Consider the following 18,537-nt stretch of genomic DNA (forward strand, 5'->3'; position numbering starts at 1 on the left):
GAATAAATGAAAAAAAAATTACTTCATGTGTTACAAACAGCAGATTCAATAGAGATTAAGAATACTCTGACATGCTCAAAAGCAACAGGCCTCTAACCAATTGCAGCAGGATCAGTTAAGTTTTAGGACAATGAGGAGAAGCTGGTTACAGTCCAAGACAGAAAAAGAGACAAGAGTTTTTCATTCTGTGAAGAGAGCAAAAAGACTCTTTGGTTCTCGGAACTGGAGGAACTGTGAAGTAGGAATCTTATTTGAATGCCTGGGCTAGATAGCAGAGGTAAAACAGAAAAAGAGAATCTAATTTTGGAGACGTTATCTTCCAGATGCGTGGCTGGCATATTTCTTGATTTACTAGAAGGACATGGGAATGATTCAAATGATCCAAAACAGGAGCATTATTCTCTTCCTAAGAGAAGGTCCAGAAAAGAGGCAGCGGAAGAATTTACCAGAAAGAAGATCAGAGGATTAAAAAAGGCAGGAGACACGGAAGCAAGGTGTCAAAGCATGGTACCACCTTGTCAGATCAGAAAATGTAAGCAGATTTCGAAAGCAACTATGAGATGGTTTAGATCTGTTGAATGCTCAGAGGCATAAGACACTATGAGAGTCCTAAGACACTATTACTGACAATCAAACAGATGGAAAAACGTCTCTATCTTTTTCCTTCCCTTTTCTTGTGAAAGAGGAGCTGTCAGCCTGTTAAGTGCTGTTCAGCTCCCAGGGCCCCAGAGGATGACCCACAGCAGGGGCCAGCACAGAAGGTGTGAAAAGAGAGACTGCAGCAGCAACAGGACTGAGACCAAGCAGCCACATAACACGCAAGTGGGACATCACATTTCTTTGAATCAATCATTCCTCCATCTCAAAATCACAGCCTGAGAGGTTTCTTTGTTTCATTGTCTGTCATCTATAACCTATACAGTCTCACCCACAGCTTTGGTACGGGCACTGTAGAGTCTCGCTGTGTTTTTTCCGGCTTTGGGATTCATCCTCTTCTGCTCGTACTGTCTCTCACATCAATCTAGGTGATACACTGTACTGAGCATCCAGACTAGGCACTGGCAGTGGGGAGGGTGCTTCAGGGCAGCCTCTGTGAGGAAAGGATGGGGTTGCCCTGTGCCACACACAGCCAGCTCCAATGGTGCACAGCTGAACCCCTCAGCCAGACAGATCAGAGCATGAAGAAGGGGAAGGAGGGGGAGGAGGAACTCCAGGTGCTGGAGCAGATATACTCCTGCAGCCCCTGGAGGAAACCAGCCTGGAGCAGACATCCACACTGCATCCCATGAAGGACCTCATGAAGGAAAAGGTGGATATTTCTTGAAGGAACTACATCTCATGGACAACCCACGACAGAGTAAATTTCTTTTCCTGAAGGACATAGGCCCATGAGAAGCACCCACACTGGAGGTGGGGAAAAGTGTGAGGAGAAAGGAGTGTAATAGAGGCACTGTTATGACCCCTGCTCCTCATCACCCTGCACCACTTGTGGTAGTGGAGGAGGAGGTGTATTTTTAATTTTTGTCTTTGCTTATCAGTATCTGAATCTATTTAAATTGACAATAAGTTAAATTAATTTTCCCCAAGTAAACTCTGTTTTGCCCATGGTGGTAACTGGCAAGCAATCTGGTCTTTACCTCAACCAGAGAGCTGCCTCATCTTATGTTCTGCCTCTATCCTGCTGAGGAGGACAGTGAGAGAGTGGCTGGGTGGGCAGTTGCAGCCAGTCAAGATCAACCCACCACCAATACCAGTGACAGTAAATCAGTATCATTTTATTGAACTGATGCAATCAGTACAGGGTTATTACAGAAGATTTTACACCTTTGGCCCAGTATTTGCATCTTTGTCATGCTGCTTTTATGTTCCATTGATCTCTATTTCAAAAAAGGTTTGCTACATCTCATCAATAGATTGTAATTAGCCCAATTTAAACACTCTTAAGAACTGACCTCAAGTTTTTTTATCTTTGTACAGTATTTTCAGACGTTTTACAACAAAAGAACCAAAAAATATTTCAATCCATTGTGACTATGAAATAATAGAGTTTTCAATACTCAGGGACACAAAGAGGGCCATCAATAAAACTTCTACCCTGGACTTCCATTTTTAAGATGAAACTGGATGTGGCACTTAGTGCCATGGTCCAGTAACCACAGTGGTGTTGGATCAAGGGTTGGACTTGATGATCTTGGAGGTCTTTGCCAACCAGGTTGATTAGATGATTCTATGACTCTATGACTGTTTCCAAAGCACAATGAAGCAGTTTATTGTCTATGTGAAGACAGCTTTTACAGGGCTATGGTAAACATCTTGCAATCCTGTATTAGTAATAGAGAAAGCACATAAATACCTTTCAAACAGATTTTTTTCTAGATTTCAAATGGAAATATGTTTAGATAGGAAAAGACATTAAAGCATTATTGTTGCACCAGTTTTAATCCCTGTGGTAAAAGAAGAAAGCTCTTTAAAGCCAAAATTCTTCAATATTTTCCATATCTTACAAATATACCCAAGTTTGCAAGCCATGAATCTGAAAGAAGCCTCAACAAATTGGAAATATGAATTAAAAAAAAAATATCAAAACAATGCAGCTGGATTACTGTTTGTATGCGTAAACTTTAAAAAACCAGAGTTTTATGGTTTTTTTTTTGTTAAAGATACCAAAACCATGATTCAGTTTTTCTTTGACTATTGTCAAACTTCATCTTTAACATCAATATTTTTGAGGAATCTTACCTCCTGCTGCATGTTTCTCATCCTTGACACAGGTATCATTTAAAGACCCATTTGGATCACAGGAACATGGTTGGCATGGATCTGGGCTATCTGGTAACACCTATAAAAATAAAGAAAACAAAACCTTACCTTTAATAATTGAAAACTTTCATTTATTTCTTAAAGAAAAGAGGCGAGAACAACTTCTGTGTAGGTGCCTTACACTTTAACAAAAATGAGATAGCCGATAAACTAAGTCCATGCAGTCTATGACAAAAAGAAAAGGTCTCAAATTGCACCAGAGATTGGATATTAGGTAAAATTGCTTCACAGAAAGGGTTGTTAAACACTGCAAAGGGCTGCCAAAAAAAGTGGTAGAGTAACCATCACCAGAGGTATTTAAAAGAGTGTAGATGTGGCATTTAAGGACATTGTTTAGTGGTAGACTTGGTAGTGTTAAGTTAAGGGTTGGACTCAATGATCCTTTCCAATATAAATGATTCTATGTTCTATGATTCCACTAAACTTACATTTTGGATTTTCATTCAGAAACATGTAAGAGACTTAGATACAGATAGTTTTTCAACTTAAAAAACAAAGGTGTAGAGATTGTAACCAATCTGTATACGGTTAAAATCAATAAATGTAATGAAGTAGATTTTAAGCATTTACTAACTAAAGTAATATTGACACGTACCTCAGTTGTTCTGGTCAGCATGATTCAAAAAACTAACTGAAGTTAGTCAGTAACTTAACAAAAAGTAAGTGAAGAAAAGTGAACATTAGAAAATTGTTCTTGAAAACGTTACCTCAGCCAAACTTAAACCTTGGTCTAATATCACACTAGGAATATAAATTAGAAGTGCTGTATGAAGTAGGTACATACACATACTATAGATACACTACACACACACACACACTCTCTCTCACATATCAAATCCCTATTAGCTGGACAATAAGTTGATTCGGAGGAAAAAATCAAGCAAGTGCCCTGCGGCTGAAGAAATTGGTTCTCAGTACTCCTTTTCTCAAGCTCTAGGGCTAAGCCCTGTATATCAGGGGAAATGTAACTACTGCTATTTGCTAATGTTTTCTGTGTTTGAGGATTGAAAACAAATCAGACTAAAGGCCATTATTTACCCAACTGAAACTAAACAGGTGAAACATAAGCAGTTTAAGCACACACTAATAGTGTAGCTTAAAGCACAGGAATGACCTATATTAACAATACAACCAACGTAAGATTCATCTTCTGATAGCTTCAATTTAGATGAAAATACAGTCTTATTTGACAAAATACAAAAAACTATTCCCCCTGCACTGAAATTTAAAGACATTCATGAGACACTATAGAATTTCAGTGGTTATTAATTCTACATTACATTTAAAAATAAAAATTACAGACTGTCATCAATATAAAAAATAGCAATATTTCTTTGAACTTCGATAACAAAACTTGAAATTCACTACTGAGGCAAAAGTTCTGTTTACAGGACCACATCCTCCTTTAAATTAAATTGAAATACTAGCTGGAAGCCCTGACCTCAAGTGCATTTGTTCATATCAACACTATTCACTTCCATATTTCTCTGACCGTTAACTTTATAGATTTCCAGTTGTGAAAAACAACTGCTGCACTGTAAGAATTAGAAGTTAACCTTCATAAAATGGCAGTCCAAACTGTGCCATCTCTTTTTAATAACTGAACGTCCCCTGATGAAGTGATGGTTTGCACACCAAGCTTTACAGAGAAGGGACAACAGAACAAGAGTTTACCCCTTTAGGTCTGAAGTATCCGTCGAGGCAGGTCTCGCAGTTTATGCCACCAGTGTAGCCTGTGCAATTCACACACACTCCACCCCCAATGTATTCTCCATGGATATTCAAACTCTGATTTCTGTCTGCAACATCCTGATCATAGTAACACTCTTCAGTCTTCCCATGACAGTTGCATGCTAAAAGAGAGGGAATGTGTTAGCAAATACATTCCCACTGGAGATGCCCCACTGTTACTAAGGTACTAAAAAGAGTCATTCAACATTTTGTCATTGGTGCTGTATATGGTAACTGGCAGCACATCCAAACATTCATTTAGTACTTCATTTCTGAAAAGTAAGGTGGTCCCATCATAAACATGGCCCAGAATTCTGTATGTTGTATTTTTTTCCCTCAATATTTTGTCTTAGGGAGTATGGAAGTTGACAGACATAGTTTAGTTATGATGTTTTGGTTTAGGTTGTTTCTTTTTTTTCTGTTTAAATTGATAGTCAAGAACGTTTTGGTGATTGCACACACATATGTTTCATGAAAGAGTCATCTAACTTAAAATACAAGAGCAGCTGTAAGGAAAGTAGCAGAATGGTATGAGTAAATTAAAATAAGTCAAATGAAAGCTGAAAGACATCCTAAAAATATTTGACTTGCACATACGCATGTAAGAACTGGGTCAGAACAAAAGGATTCCCAATCTTAAAACTTCTTTTGAAGTTCATATCTGAACTCTAGACTTCAGGTCCCTAAGAAGAAAAGATAAACTAATAATCTGTTGCTGTAAAAATGAGGTAGCTCACTTTCTCTCCCTTCCTCTGTGGTATTAAAACATTCATTTCCACATACAGAGAAATTCAAAGCTTGTCAACATTGTAGGGAGGCATTCTCCTTACATCTGAATCAGATCCCAGGGAACTGTTTCGACCATGACAGTACAACAATTCACTAAGGGTTGAACAGGGCATAAGAAGTGTCTCTCAAAAGTTAAACATGAAAATAAATGTACCCTGATTTCATTCCAGAATGCATTCCCAGCGCAGACACAGCCCTAACTGAAACAATAACCTCTGTGGCCAAAGTTTACAGGACACAAATAAGCAATGGCTACTTTTAATATGGGCATATCTGTTCCTATTTGTTTACTTTTAATCACTCATGGTAAGTTGAAAACCTACAAATGAATAAACACTTATATGTAATGGAGCACTAGATTTTATTATGTTCGGAAATATTCGTGGTATATGACCTCTGGAAGTAAGATATTAAAGTTCAATTATAACTACCCTTACTACAATAAAGCTGAAAATGAAATTCCCACCCTGTGGGAAGGTGACATTTCTAAGTATGTTTTCATTCCATGCTGGAAAACTAGATACTTTGTATTTTCTGTTAAAAAAAATCACACATTCAAATTATATTTTGATCATATATAAAAATACAATGTTCATCAGGGATGAAGAGTATAACATATAAAAGTGTCATTTATACAAAAATTATGTTGTTAAAGTTTAAAATAATGAAAAATCTGTAAAAAGACTTTTTACTTACCAGCATACAGTCCTGTTACTTTATCAAAAAATCCCCATCATAATTATGAAAACCAAGCAAGAAAAAAAATGATACAATATTCCCCAAGTATCACTATGTTATGATAAAATATTCCACATTCAATAAAACCACAATTCAACATGTAATTTTTCTGTTAAGTCTTTTGAGTCCATCTAACCAAGCGAATAACATCACATCAAATGTTATTCATAAACAAATGTGGTTAGAAACAAAACTAATTGTAAAATATTTTAGGACCCAATTTCAGTTTTCACTAGCAGTTGCAACAAACTTTTTATTCTGTACTGCTTTCAACTTACGTTCACATTCATGCTTATGCAGGAAAGTGCCAGCATGCCAAGGTTTTTGATGGAAACCAGGACAACACTGATCACACGTCTCTCCGCATGTGTTGTGCTCACACTGACAGATGGATTTCTAATTTAAAAGAAAAACAAATATTTACACAATGTGATGATTTGAAGAATCTGTCCATGTACATAATCTGCGTTCCAGTTCAAATTATGAAAACATTGAGACTGGCTATACTCTGTAATTCCTTTGTTTATTCATTTTTATTCACTTATGTATCCTCCATTCACTAAATGTGTTTAACTTCTGTAGCTCTAAAAAGCACAGGAAGTCACAAAGCAAAGGAAGATTGTTGGCCATATTATCTAAGGAGAATCTAAGGATGTAGGAGAACTAAATTTCAACTGGATAAAGAAAGGAGGATGGGAGAATGAAAGTTCCCCAACACAGTAAATAAGCCGAAGTGCTGGTAGCCTTCAAATACAGTGTCACATTACAGGAAAACTGATCTGACCCCAGAAGAAGTGAGCCATTCTAGACCCTCCCCTTAGAGCACAAGTCCAGCCTTTCAGGCACTTTGCAGTTCCTCAGCAGACCACATAGTACCAGTATGAAAATATTGCTGTATGGAACACCCAAACTCTCCGAGCCACAAAAGCAGCTTGGAAAAATGCAAAAGAAACTGTGGTTTGGAGAAATGAGAAGTAAAAATTGGCTTCTTGATAGTTATTCAGTGAAGGGGATTCTCCATGGTCCTTGTGAAGCCATTTAAGGTCAAAGCAGAAGGCTAGAAAAATTCTATGGCTCACAGGACAAAGCATAAATCTTGCAAAACAAGACTAAGTTAAGGAATGCTTCAAAAAAGCATGGCAGTAAATTCCGGCAAGTTTATTCTCTGCAATGCTAAGGGAAAGATTCTTTCTGATAACAACTACAGTCATAATGTTTACAAGCCTGTTTTGGAATGGCTCAGTCTAAAGAGTATCCCTGGAAAGCTAAACCTCCAAATCTCTTCTGGCTTGAGTTGTTTCACTTATGCTATTTTTCATATCGGTCAGACAACAAATACATATTTGACATCCTGCAAAACAGGATACCACACTTCTCTGAAAGGCTTTATTTTATCTAGTACCCATATTATCTGAAGAATGTATTAATTGCAGTAGCAGCACTTATTTTCTGAGGCAGACCCAATTCTAACAGCTGGCCTAATTCTAACAATGCTGCAGTTCAATCACTAAGGTCATCTGAAACAACAGTTCGACACTTGCTATACACATCACTACGGAAAAGGCTCAGAAGGATTAAACCGAGGAGTTTGCAAAAATTTTACAAGGATCCCTAGAAACTGCTTAGATCTGTAAATGCATTCACTGTAAGATTTTTTTTTTTAATGATTTTCTACATAATGGCTTAATGTCAAATACAAACAAGATTTTCTGTTAAATCCTATAAAGCTCCTACTGAAGTGAATAGTGTATGAGAAGATCCCACACTGTGGCATGTAATATTAGTAGACAGGAAATTCTGTATTAGTGAGTGCATACAGTCAGACAATCAGTAACAAGTTATATTTCTATATATCAATTATATTGCTTATGTTTTTATTATATTGTGTATGTGTAAAAAGAAAGTTACAAGTTGGAAGACATTATAAGCAACTCATGATTTTCTAGATTAGCTTAACCGATAACTCAGTTAATATTTCCTGCATAGTAAATGCACCATTCTAGAGTCATAATTTCTTTACAAGTATCAATTAAATACTTGGCAATCATTTAGGAAACTCCTTGATTAATATCAAGTAGGAAAAGAAAGACTGACAGTATTCATTTCTACAGCTACATAGAGTAACCCAGATTTCTGTTTTTCCTAGGAAACTTCCAATATGGACTGAATTATCTGAAACCTATTCTTTCATTTCAGGAAAGCCTCTGCTGACATTGAAAGAATGTTTATCATTCTGGTTGCTAGCACTGTTTCATCCTGGCACTGCTTCTGACTTTCTTCCAGATAAAGAACAGACATAAATTCACAGACATCTGAGGAATTTCATTATCAGGTTTGTAAGTTGTTGGGGTTTTTTTTCATGTTCCACTCTATAAATAAGTCACATTAAAAAAAAATACATACATTGGTCACTGGATCCAGTGGACAAGCCTTCGCATGGCCTGAACATATACACATGCCTCCAACAGAGATGTCTTTTATAGAATAGTAATACTGTAAGACAAAACAGAAATTGAATTGCTAAGTGGATTGTAAAATGCAGGTGCCAAACTGCAGAATTCATTTCTGGTGACAAAACTGTCAGGTCCTGTTTTATTTTTTTTTTTGATCTATTACAAATATAGCAGGCAGTGTAATCCAAGACGTGTCTTGATCAACAGACTCAGGCTGAGTGAAAGAAAGGGTATAAAGTGGCGCAGTTCCATTTGTTTGAAGTCACAAGAGCCACGTCAATTTATACACAGCATACAACAAACACGAGAATAGAAGAAGGCTATATGCACACTGGATAATGAGAAGGCAAATGCTACAGAATTTATTCCCTTCAGAAAACATGAAAATGAAAAGGCATGATGATGGGGAGAAGAGAAAAGCTAGAACAAAAACTAACACCTTTGTTCACCTTAGCTGGGTCTAACTTGGGCATTCTGTGCAAGTGGAGAGAAGAACTGTTTTTCGCAATTGGCCTTTTGAATGATCTTGGAATAGTCTTCGCTACTGAGCTTTAAGTACTTTTGACCTGTTGTTCTGCCATTTGACAATTTCTCTTTTTTCTTTGGTGAGGATTAAGAGCCCTAACCAAAATGAAGGATAGAAAGATATTTATAATCATGTATTACAGCATCTGGGAACAATGAATCTTGTCCGTTTTCATCTATTTTTGGCAAGGGTCCTGCAACATGCTAACAGCTAACAACAAACCAAACATACGCTATTTGCAAATTTTACTGTTACTGTGCTTAACCTCTTTATCAGATCATGAATAAATATATTAAACAAAATAAGAACTCTTATCACTCATAGTCAAGCTTACAAAACACAGAAAATATATAATTTGTGGCTACCCTTTGTTTTCTGACAAGGATGGCAAGTTTCAGTTGCTCCTTGTTCCTTTGAGGACAGCCTCATGGAGAGATGCCACACAGAAGTTACCGTTCTTTGTTGGTTTAAGAAATCAGTGGATTGTCCTGCACTCAGTTTTCATGAGTATAAAATGATTTTTAAAATGTGAATTTAATTTTGCATTTCTATTCACTTAGAATCAGATTATTAAATGTCCACTTTTACATAAACACACAGTTTCCATGATTAGTGAGGCTGCAATAACTGCACTGAACAGGAAGGGTTTCTAAGTTTGTAATATAAAAGAGAATGGCTCATTCCAAACTTTCAGAAATAGCCATCACTCTATGTATTTAGATGAGGAAACAAAACCCAGAAATACGGAACAGAAGAAAAAAAAGTTTCTTTGCAGTTATCCACCATTGACAAATGATATTAACTAAAGCCAAGGATAACAATACACTCCTTTCACAACAGGACTTACTATAGTGGTGACTTAAACTTTCCAAAAGAAAACTATGGTGACCAAGAGGAAGAAGAAGTGAGCAGAAAGAAAAAAATGTGGCAAGTTATATATCCCCCAAACCAGCTTTTGAAAATGCTTGGTAGAAAAATCAGAGGAAAACTAGACTAACACACATTTAAGCACAAGGAAAAGAGGCATAGAAAGAAAGTAAAGACTACAGAAAGAATAGATACGGGTGTATACACACAAGGGACAGTGGACAAGACTGGGGTATGGTGTGAGTTTGAGTGCTGCACCCATTCTTTTAAGCTAAAGCAAAAATGCAAAATTTTTACTGCTAGCCTCAATCATATGATAATGCTAGAAGTGCTACATTCAGACCCTACTACTACTTATAGTACAATTAGAAATTCTACTGAAAGGAAGTGCTCAAAGAATGTTAAATGCAGCAAAGGACTGAGCAGCAGAAGAGGCAAGAGGACACTAACAGCAAACACTTGCCAAATACCTGCATCCAAATGTTTGCAGTCAAAGGAGCTGTGTGCTTATGTTAATAATAACAGTATTAAGCAGAAAAGATAAAACTGTTACTTCCAGTCCAGAGAAGATAACAAAACTGAGTGAACAGGGAATTCTGCATCACCAGGATTTTGATACGCAAAAACAGGTATTCATCATCTCCCAAAATTTCATACAGCAAACAAAGGCGGGTACAGCATTTACAAGTGTAAGAGAACAACTACACATGCATTTCTACCATCTTGTCAGAACTTACCCTCCTCGTAACAATAGGATCAATTTCAGTTGGATCTTTGTGTGCGAACATCATTAAATCAGCATTTAGTGTCCGTATCCTCTGGAATCTCAGGCGAATAAAGCGAGCAGAGGTGAATTCCAGTAATTCACGTGAAGGATCATCAGCACTAGGCCTTCCATTAATTAGAGAAGTGTGAATCTGAAAAATTATTAATGCAGTAAGGAATTAGATGGCATCAAAGCTGTCATAATTACAACAACAAATATCACTACACACACTGTGTGAATGCATTTGTAAATGTAAAATACCTTCTTTCTTTAAAAAGTCGAATTGTCCACAGACCTCAGCTATGAAGAGTCTTTACAATAAAAACATTTTGAGCAAAGGAAAGTCATTATCTACAGAAAGACTGTAGCACAAACTGCAAGTGTGTACCCAGGCCCTCTAACAGCATTCATGCCGCAAGCAACTCATTTCTCCTCCTGTAGTCTGAAAATAGGTATTTTGAAGTTATCATACCAATGGGCTCAGAAATTTTGAGTTAAAGGAGTGTGTACTTGGAATGGGACTGAGAATTCAACAGGTGTCAGTTTGCACCTCTTAGAGGGATCATAATCAAAAGGCTTTTGAACTAGGTGCATTCAAAAGCCAGGATAAGGTAACTCTTGAAATACTGAAAACTATAACAGCTAGATGAGACAAAATAAGCATTCATTAGCATCTCTCCTTACCCATTGTCTCTTTACACAATACATCTCCTTTGAATCTTGTTCTCAGCAAGGTGAAACAATTTCCTGGGTTGCAACTGTTTTCACCTGGTCCCCCAGGAAAATCTTTATCACTTCTGAGAACTCTGTTTAGCATTTGTTTTTCCAAAGATGTTACTTCTCTCTGCCTACACTGTGGTTTCTGTGAAGGTTACCCCTCTTTTCTCTGCCTGCCCTATCCTAAAGTCTAGACTTCTAGGTAAGTGGGCTTTGTGGCTCCTTCATAAAGAGACTCTCTGACCCCAACAGCAGCATCAAGGGCAAGGCAACAAAAATAAGAGATCTCCTTCCCCTCCTGTCTTTGTAGCTGATCATGGCATACATTAGCTCTGAATCAACTAAATAAAACAGATGGGCTGCTACAGAACTGTTCTTGGAAAAGGCCTACACGAAGAAGCAAGTCAGGTACAGCAAACCACTGTTAATGAGCACCTAGGGGGAGGGAGGAAAGAAACCATTAATTTTCCTGTATTCTGAAGTGTTAAATTTTAATTGGGGCATTTTTATTACAGGCTGGTACACTGAAAGAATGTTCAGATGCTGAGTCAAATGTGCAGAACATTAGAACGAATAAAAAATTATTTCTTCTTTGCAATTAACACGTGTTGCCTCTTACCTCAGTCCTCTGAGTGAGAGGTCAGGACACACAGTCATTTTCTGTCATTGAACATGGTGATATTATCACTGTTTTAGGCAAACAGCTGCACTCTGAATGCCAGCTGGCACTCACTCAGCAGTGGCTGCCTCACACTGAGGAAAGAGACAGTAAATCTACTGCTCCCAGGAAAGCAATAGCTCTTCTTTCCTGGAGTTTTTGGAGGTACTGGATAGAAGACTTACTACTGTCTTGCATTGGCTATGTGATACTATCAACTTACTCATTTATCTCAAAGGCGGGTGGCAAGAGGATGGTGCCAGACTCTTTTCAGTGGTACCCAGAGACATGACAAGGAGTAATGGCCATAAACTAAAACACAAGAAGTTTCATCTCAACATTAAGGAAGAACTTTTTTACACTGAGGGTGGCAGAGCACTGGAACCAGCTGCCCAGGGAGGTTGTTGATTCTTCCTCTCTGGAGACATTCAACACCCACCTGGATGCATTCCTTTGTAACCTGTTGTAGGTGACACTGCCTTGGCAGAGGGGTTGCACTAAATGATCTCTAGAGGTCCCTTCCAACCCTAACAAATTCTGTGATTTTCTCTACCAAGAGGGAAACCTTAAACCTCATCATGTCCAGCATCCTGCTCCACTGTATCCCCAGGTACACAAAATCACTGGGAGCCACTCTGCCAGGAGCAGCTATCATATCTTGCCTATGTATGAATCAGCACCTCTAGGTTTCTGCCATGTTATCTCCAGGAACAGGTGATAAAACTACCGCCTCCGCATTTCACTTTGAGCTCTGCCTCAGTTTTGCTTCTGACTACAAGTAATTAAGTGAAAGAAGATAGTTGGCTGGAAATTAACAGAATAAAATGCTATGAGAAAGACAGGGTGCAAACAAAAGATTGTGATAAAAACCCCAGAGGAAGAAAGGAGGAAGTCCTGAATGAGAAACCTCTGGCTACAAATAGGACAAAAACACATGACCAGAGAACTGCTCAAGTCCCTGGTGAAAAGAGAGAGGACGTGTGAAGAGAGCAAGCTTAAAAAAACCCTGGAGATGGTTACAATAGGTCAAGTGGAAATTGACAGATCTTTCCAAAAGAAGCAGGATTTTAGTAAAAACACATGCCTCAAGACTTCTCTGTATCATACCTCTGAGCAAGGAAACATATTTCTTCTGAGTATTTTTTCACACCGTTGCCTCCTTCCTTTAAACTAGATCCAAGAGATTTCTTGTTTACAGCTAGCAAACATAGATGGGTTTAAAGCAATAGAATACTAAAGACTGAACTTTGATATTTGAGCTAAAGAAGAAATGTACCTAAACTAGCGCTGAAAACACCCCCTTGCTCACTCTGATACAACAATAGCACCTTGACGATAAGCAGCATGGCAATTTGACCATCTCTTCAAAAAGATGAAAATAAAGCTTTTTGGGGGTGGTGGCAGAAAGATGCAGGTAAAATCCATGTAGCAGAATAAGGAAAAGTTAAAAGTATGAATAATAGAACCAGCTTGATAAGAAGTGACACAGCTAAATAGCAGTCACGCCTTTTGACTTATATCTTTTTTAAAAAGAACAAATTTAGTCTTCAGACACTGAAGACTAAATCACCACCTTGGCATAGTAGGTTTACAGAACTAAAATGTAAATTAACAAAATAAAGCAAGAGGCATCCATTTTAGAACAGACTCCCTTTTTAGAAGGATTTATCTGCCAGCAGTACATCTATTTTGCAATGCTAATCTAGTAGAGATTGGCTGTTATAATTTGGATAATCCAAACCCCCATGAGAGGACAACGTCAAATTTTCTTCAGGTTTCATGGACAACTTTTATTCACTAATTCCAATACTTAAGTAATCATCATTTTGCATTCTAAATGAAAGCTATGCAGATTTCAACCACAGAAAACCTTTCCTTAGCAGGGAATTTGTCTGGGATTTTATTCCACCAAATGGAATCTTTAGGAATCTTCAACAGAGGCCAGAAGAAAATGGTTATGAAGGAATAAAAGAAAGAGGGCATTTAGAGAGTGATCCCTCTGATATATTATCACTTCCTCTGACTAAACAGTTTAAATGCTTCCTGAGCTACAGAGTGAATCTGAGTCACAGTATTTAAAGTCTACCAATTGCCCTTCTCTCTCTTATAGCTCTACTCTCCTCTTCCATTGTAATGTTTTTCATCACAACATATACTTGCCCCAGTGGGAGGAAATTTTTTTCTTTAAAAAACCTCAACAAAAATAACTGGTTCTGGTGGGGTTATTGTTTGTTTGGGGCTTTTTTCCTTTTAAACCTAGAACTCATAATTATTTAATTGACAGTATTCTAATTTTTCATTTGAGAAAATTCTGAGCAGTCAACATCTTTTCATTTTTAAGATTCAGTATGACGATAAATCAACTTTTTTTCCTGAGAACTGTGGAGAATGCTACAAGCTCTCTACTCTGAAGAGAATTTAGTCCAAAACTAGTCCATCAGCATTCATGCATAATTCTTTTTTCATCTTGCATGTATTACATTGCAATACATTACATTTAGCAACATTCATTTTCATATAGCATTTTTCTTATAGGATAATAAGCTGCTATAGAACAAATTATTTTAAATTTCGCATTACCAACAAATGCTGCTATTACAGTTTTCCGTTTTTATAGATTGCCCACAAGAATGTTGAACATATACCAAATGTATTCAAAGGACATCTCAAGTACATCAGAATCTCTGGACCATGTCAGAACCAAAAGACCTATCTACCTTGGTACTCTGCCTTACTCAGCATCCAAATCAACACACTAACAATAAGATGAAGGCAAGCATACATAATACTCAGGGATTTCCTGAGCTACAGGTAGTTTCTGTACTGCTGGCAAGCCTCAAAGGACTTCCACAAACTCACTCAGTCTCACCTTAATATCTACACCCATCACCTAATAAGGATTTTCTCATCTCATTTACATGTTGTAGAGAAAGAGATCCTTCTTTTGCTTGTTTTAATCCTGCTTCATACTAAATTCACTTAATATTTCCTAGTTCTTAAATTGGAGCAAAGAAATGTATCTTTCTATCAGCTCTATTCTTCATTGCATTTCTTTACTACTAATTAGCTTTGAACAGGTATCAGCCTTCCAGACCTGCAGTTTCCTTGGATGTCTAAGGAATGTTACTAAAAAAGTGGTGTTTCATTTGACACTTCACACTCCTTAGTCACTGAGAATATTTGAAAGTGAGGAGTTAAATAATAACTGTTATAATTCACCTATGTTAGCCTTGAGTTCCTTTTCACTATTCAATTTATCAATTATTTCTGCACCTCTTCAGTTAACAACCTAGTTTGCAACTGCTTCTCCAACTCCTCTCCTGTAAATAACGTTTCCACTGCAGAAACCCTCCTGACAGTTTCTATAGAAAAACTGATTCAAATAATTAATTTAGTTTTTCAGCCATGACCTTATCTTTCTTGAACACTCTTTGATCATCTCTCAAGCCCATCAATTCTCTACCAGACTTCCTGAATCTGATGTGTTTGAAAAAAGGTTTATTTCAACTCAGTCACTCAGAATCTTTTTCACATTTTTATTGTGGTTTAACATTTCACTTGCTGGAGCTTATTTTCCTACCTATTTTCCTCATTTGCAGGAAAAGACATGATGTCCATTCATACGTTATGCCATTTCACTTTTCATATCTATTACCTTTCCTTAGTTTATTCTTTAAACATCTATTATGATTTTTGGAACCACTCTAAAATGTAGCATGCACGTGTGTGCTGTTTTATTTTTAAACTCTTGGCTGCCTGATTTTTTTTAGATGTTTCACCATCTTTTCTATTTTGAAGTTGCACTTTGGCAGATTTCATTCCCCTGGGATGTTGCATTTTTAGTATTTTCTGGTTATTTTTACATAACAATTATTCAACAGTTAATAACTTGGACTAGGATCTGTGTAATGTTTTAGACTATATCATGGGTTCCTTTATCACCTGCACCAAGAACATTCAGGTTTTTAAGAAATACTCTTTTGCACTACATTCCCTTTGACTCCTACAGAGTCTGCCAAAGGGTTACAAAAGGCTGATACTACATTCTTAGCCTTCCTTCATCCAGACCCACTCAGTTCCAAACTTCTGGGTAGTTGCTGATATAACATTAAAGCTGTGCTGACCCAGTTTAGGTGCTGAATTTTAGTTCATAGAGATCTCATATATGATTTTATTTCTGCTGAATTTCTTATATTATTTTATATTACTATTAAATCTATAGTGCCTCTCCTCCACAAGCCACTCAGTCATTCTTAAAAAGCTTCTTGTGTCTGTCATGTCTACAGTGCCACCTTTTTCCAGCACCCTTTTAATGGAAAACCCTTTTAATTGGTTTTAATTACCAGGTAACCTTTCTCAGCTCTGGGTAGGGACACTGGGCATTATTTGGATGCTTCCAATCCTAGCTTCTGCAACAACATCATCTGAAAGGGCTTGCAACATGCTCCAACCAGATGACCATCAGACCATCCAGCCATATGACTAGAATTTCACAACACATTGCATTGGGTTTCTGTCACTGAGAAGTGACAGATGCTGCCTAAGAAATTTTCTGCCATTTTTGGAATTAGACAAGTCTCATACACTAGTGAACAAGGGTTCTCAGAACAGAGAAAAGTATCACCCTGCACCCCACCACATATTTTTTACATGTTGATAAAATTTCCCAGAGACTTCTCAAGGCTAAGCAACTCCAGCCCTCTCACCCTCTCCTTATAGGATACACATTGCAAGTTCTTAATCATATTACTGGATGTTTCCTGGACTTGCTCCAAGATGTCCATGTCTTTCTTGTACTGAGGAGCCTAGAACTGGACTTAGTGCTTCAGGTGTGCTCTCACCTCCCTCAACCTGCTGGTGACTGTCTAACTAATGTAGCCCAGGATACTCCTGGCTTTCTTTACTTGCAAGGGCACATTGCTGGCTTATATACCACTTGGTGTACACCACTGCTGTCACCCAGTCTCCTCCTGATGCTTCTGGGTGACATAGGCAAAGCTGGCTCACATGTGTCATTGAACAGAGCTCCCAGCCCATTGCCTGCTACCAGGCACTGAACTATCATGTAGCTGCCCATCTGCAGGCAAAGAAGAAGTACCAGTCACGGTGTCAGAAGTCACTGATTTGCAGTCTTCACCTTCACGGGAGTTCCCATTTCTGAACCAACAGGCACAGACTCTGCCTGCCTTTATTTTCATACAGTTATGGCTTGCAGAGTCACAGAGAAAAATCAGTTAATTTCTTTCTTATCACCCCTGATGCTGCACAGACTGCTGACATGGTCCTGCAGTCCTTTTCTTGGTAATACACAAATCCCCAGCCACATCAAACATTCTGCAGGCAAGGACACAATCTCTTTCTCCCTCAACCTCAGGAAGGTCCCAGGCAGTTTTTGCAGTCTCAGAGGCTAAAATCTGCATCCTATCTCTGGATCTCAGCCTGAGTTGAGGGTTCTGCAGCCGCATCAGCCAGTGCTGAGTACTGTGCCCAGATTGTGCCTCACCACCATTGTTGAGCATAAAACCACTCTTTCCAGCCCTCTTTCTGTGCATGTTTCTGGCATGAACTGATACGAAAACATGGATCATGCTAGATGCCTCTGTTGTTTTACTTAATGCAACAGTAAAAATGGTACCACTCTGCATGAATGTATATTATCATCCGCTGAGTTACTTTAACACTTTACAAAGTTTCTAAGAATTTTAAGTATGCACCATGTTCTCATACAAATTTATAATACCCATGTGGTGTATTTTTCTGCTCAGAGCTTTGGCGTTTGAAGTTACTTTGTCAAGATATTTGAGTGCAGTCAATCTCAACCTGTTTGTAGGATATAAAAAACCCCAGCTGTTTGGCTATGTGGCATGGAGTTTTTATACTCACTTTCTTTTCAAGAAAACAACATCTCCAACACTTTTCACTGGTGATAATCTGTAACTTTCTTCATAAAAAGAAAAGGTTACTTCTTGTAATCTGTTAAAAGGATGGAGTGGGAACATTTTGGCTAGTAGTGGTAAAGAACTTACTTTGTTGAAGTACTCAGTAGTTTAGTACATCGTTGTGCTGGTTTAAAAGTAAACCAGCAGGGGAAATGAACCCAACTCAAAAGAGAGATTATAAATCAGAATAACAGTTTAATAAAATAATACAATAAGTACGATTATACAGACAAATAATTGGTTTTAACCCACAAAACCCAAATGTATAACCCAGCACCCTGGGGCATGAACAGAGTGGTGTTCATTGGGCCCCCTGAGTCCAAAGTAAAAGGAGAGGGGAAAATCTGTTGGTGAGAGTGCTGTTGCAGTCTGGTCAAGAGTAGTGATTGCAGTCTGGTCGACAGTGGTGGTTGCAGTCTGGTTGAGAGTGGTGGTCTGCAGTCTTCCTCTGGATCCCACGAGTGGTTAAAAAAGTCCCAAGACCCCAAGATTATATATCCTCCAGTTCAGGCAGGAATGCCCAGTACCTCCCT

The 18,537-nt window shown here is 37.9% G+C and overlaps 1 protein-coding gene across 2 annotated transcripts in view; it reads right to left on the minus strand.

Annotated features, from left to right (window-relative positions):
* LAMA2 (laminin subunit alpha 2) overlaps window positions 1-18,537 on the minus strand; it is a 359,058-nt gene that overhangs the window by 216,967 nt on the left and 123,554 nt on the right. For both annotated transcript variants that reach the window (XM_032682503.1, XM_032682504.1), the window contains exons 5-9: window positions 10,662-10,841; window positions 8,482-8,571; window positions 6,357-6,474; window positions 4,495-4,673; window positions 2,740-2,839 (exon numbers count right to left, since the gene is read on the minus strand). In XM_032682503.1, the coding sequence (XP_032538394.1) occupies window positions 2,740-2,839; window positions 4,495-4,673; window positions 6,357-6,474; window positions 8,482-8,571; window positions 10,662-10,841 (667 nt within the window). The remainder of the gene's footprint in view (window positions 1-2,739; window positions 2,840-4,494; window positions 4,674-6,356; window positions 6,475-8,481; window positions 8,572-10,661; window positions 10,842-18,537) is intronic.

This window comes from Chiroxiphia lanceolata, chromosome 3 (genome assembly GCF_009829145.1).
Source record: "Chiroxiphia lanceolata isolate bChiLan1 chromosome 3, bChiLan1.pri, whole genome shotgun sequence".
Classification (NCBI taxonomy): domain Eukaryota; kingdom Metazoa; phylum Chordata; class Aves; order Passeriformes; family Pipridae; genus Chiroxiphia; species Chiroxiphia lanceolata.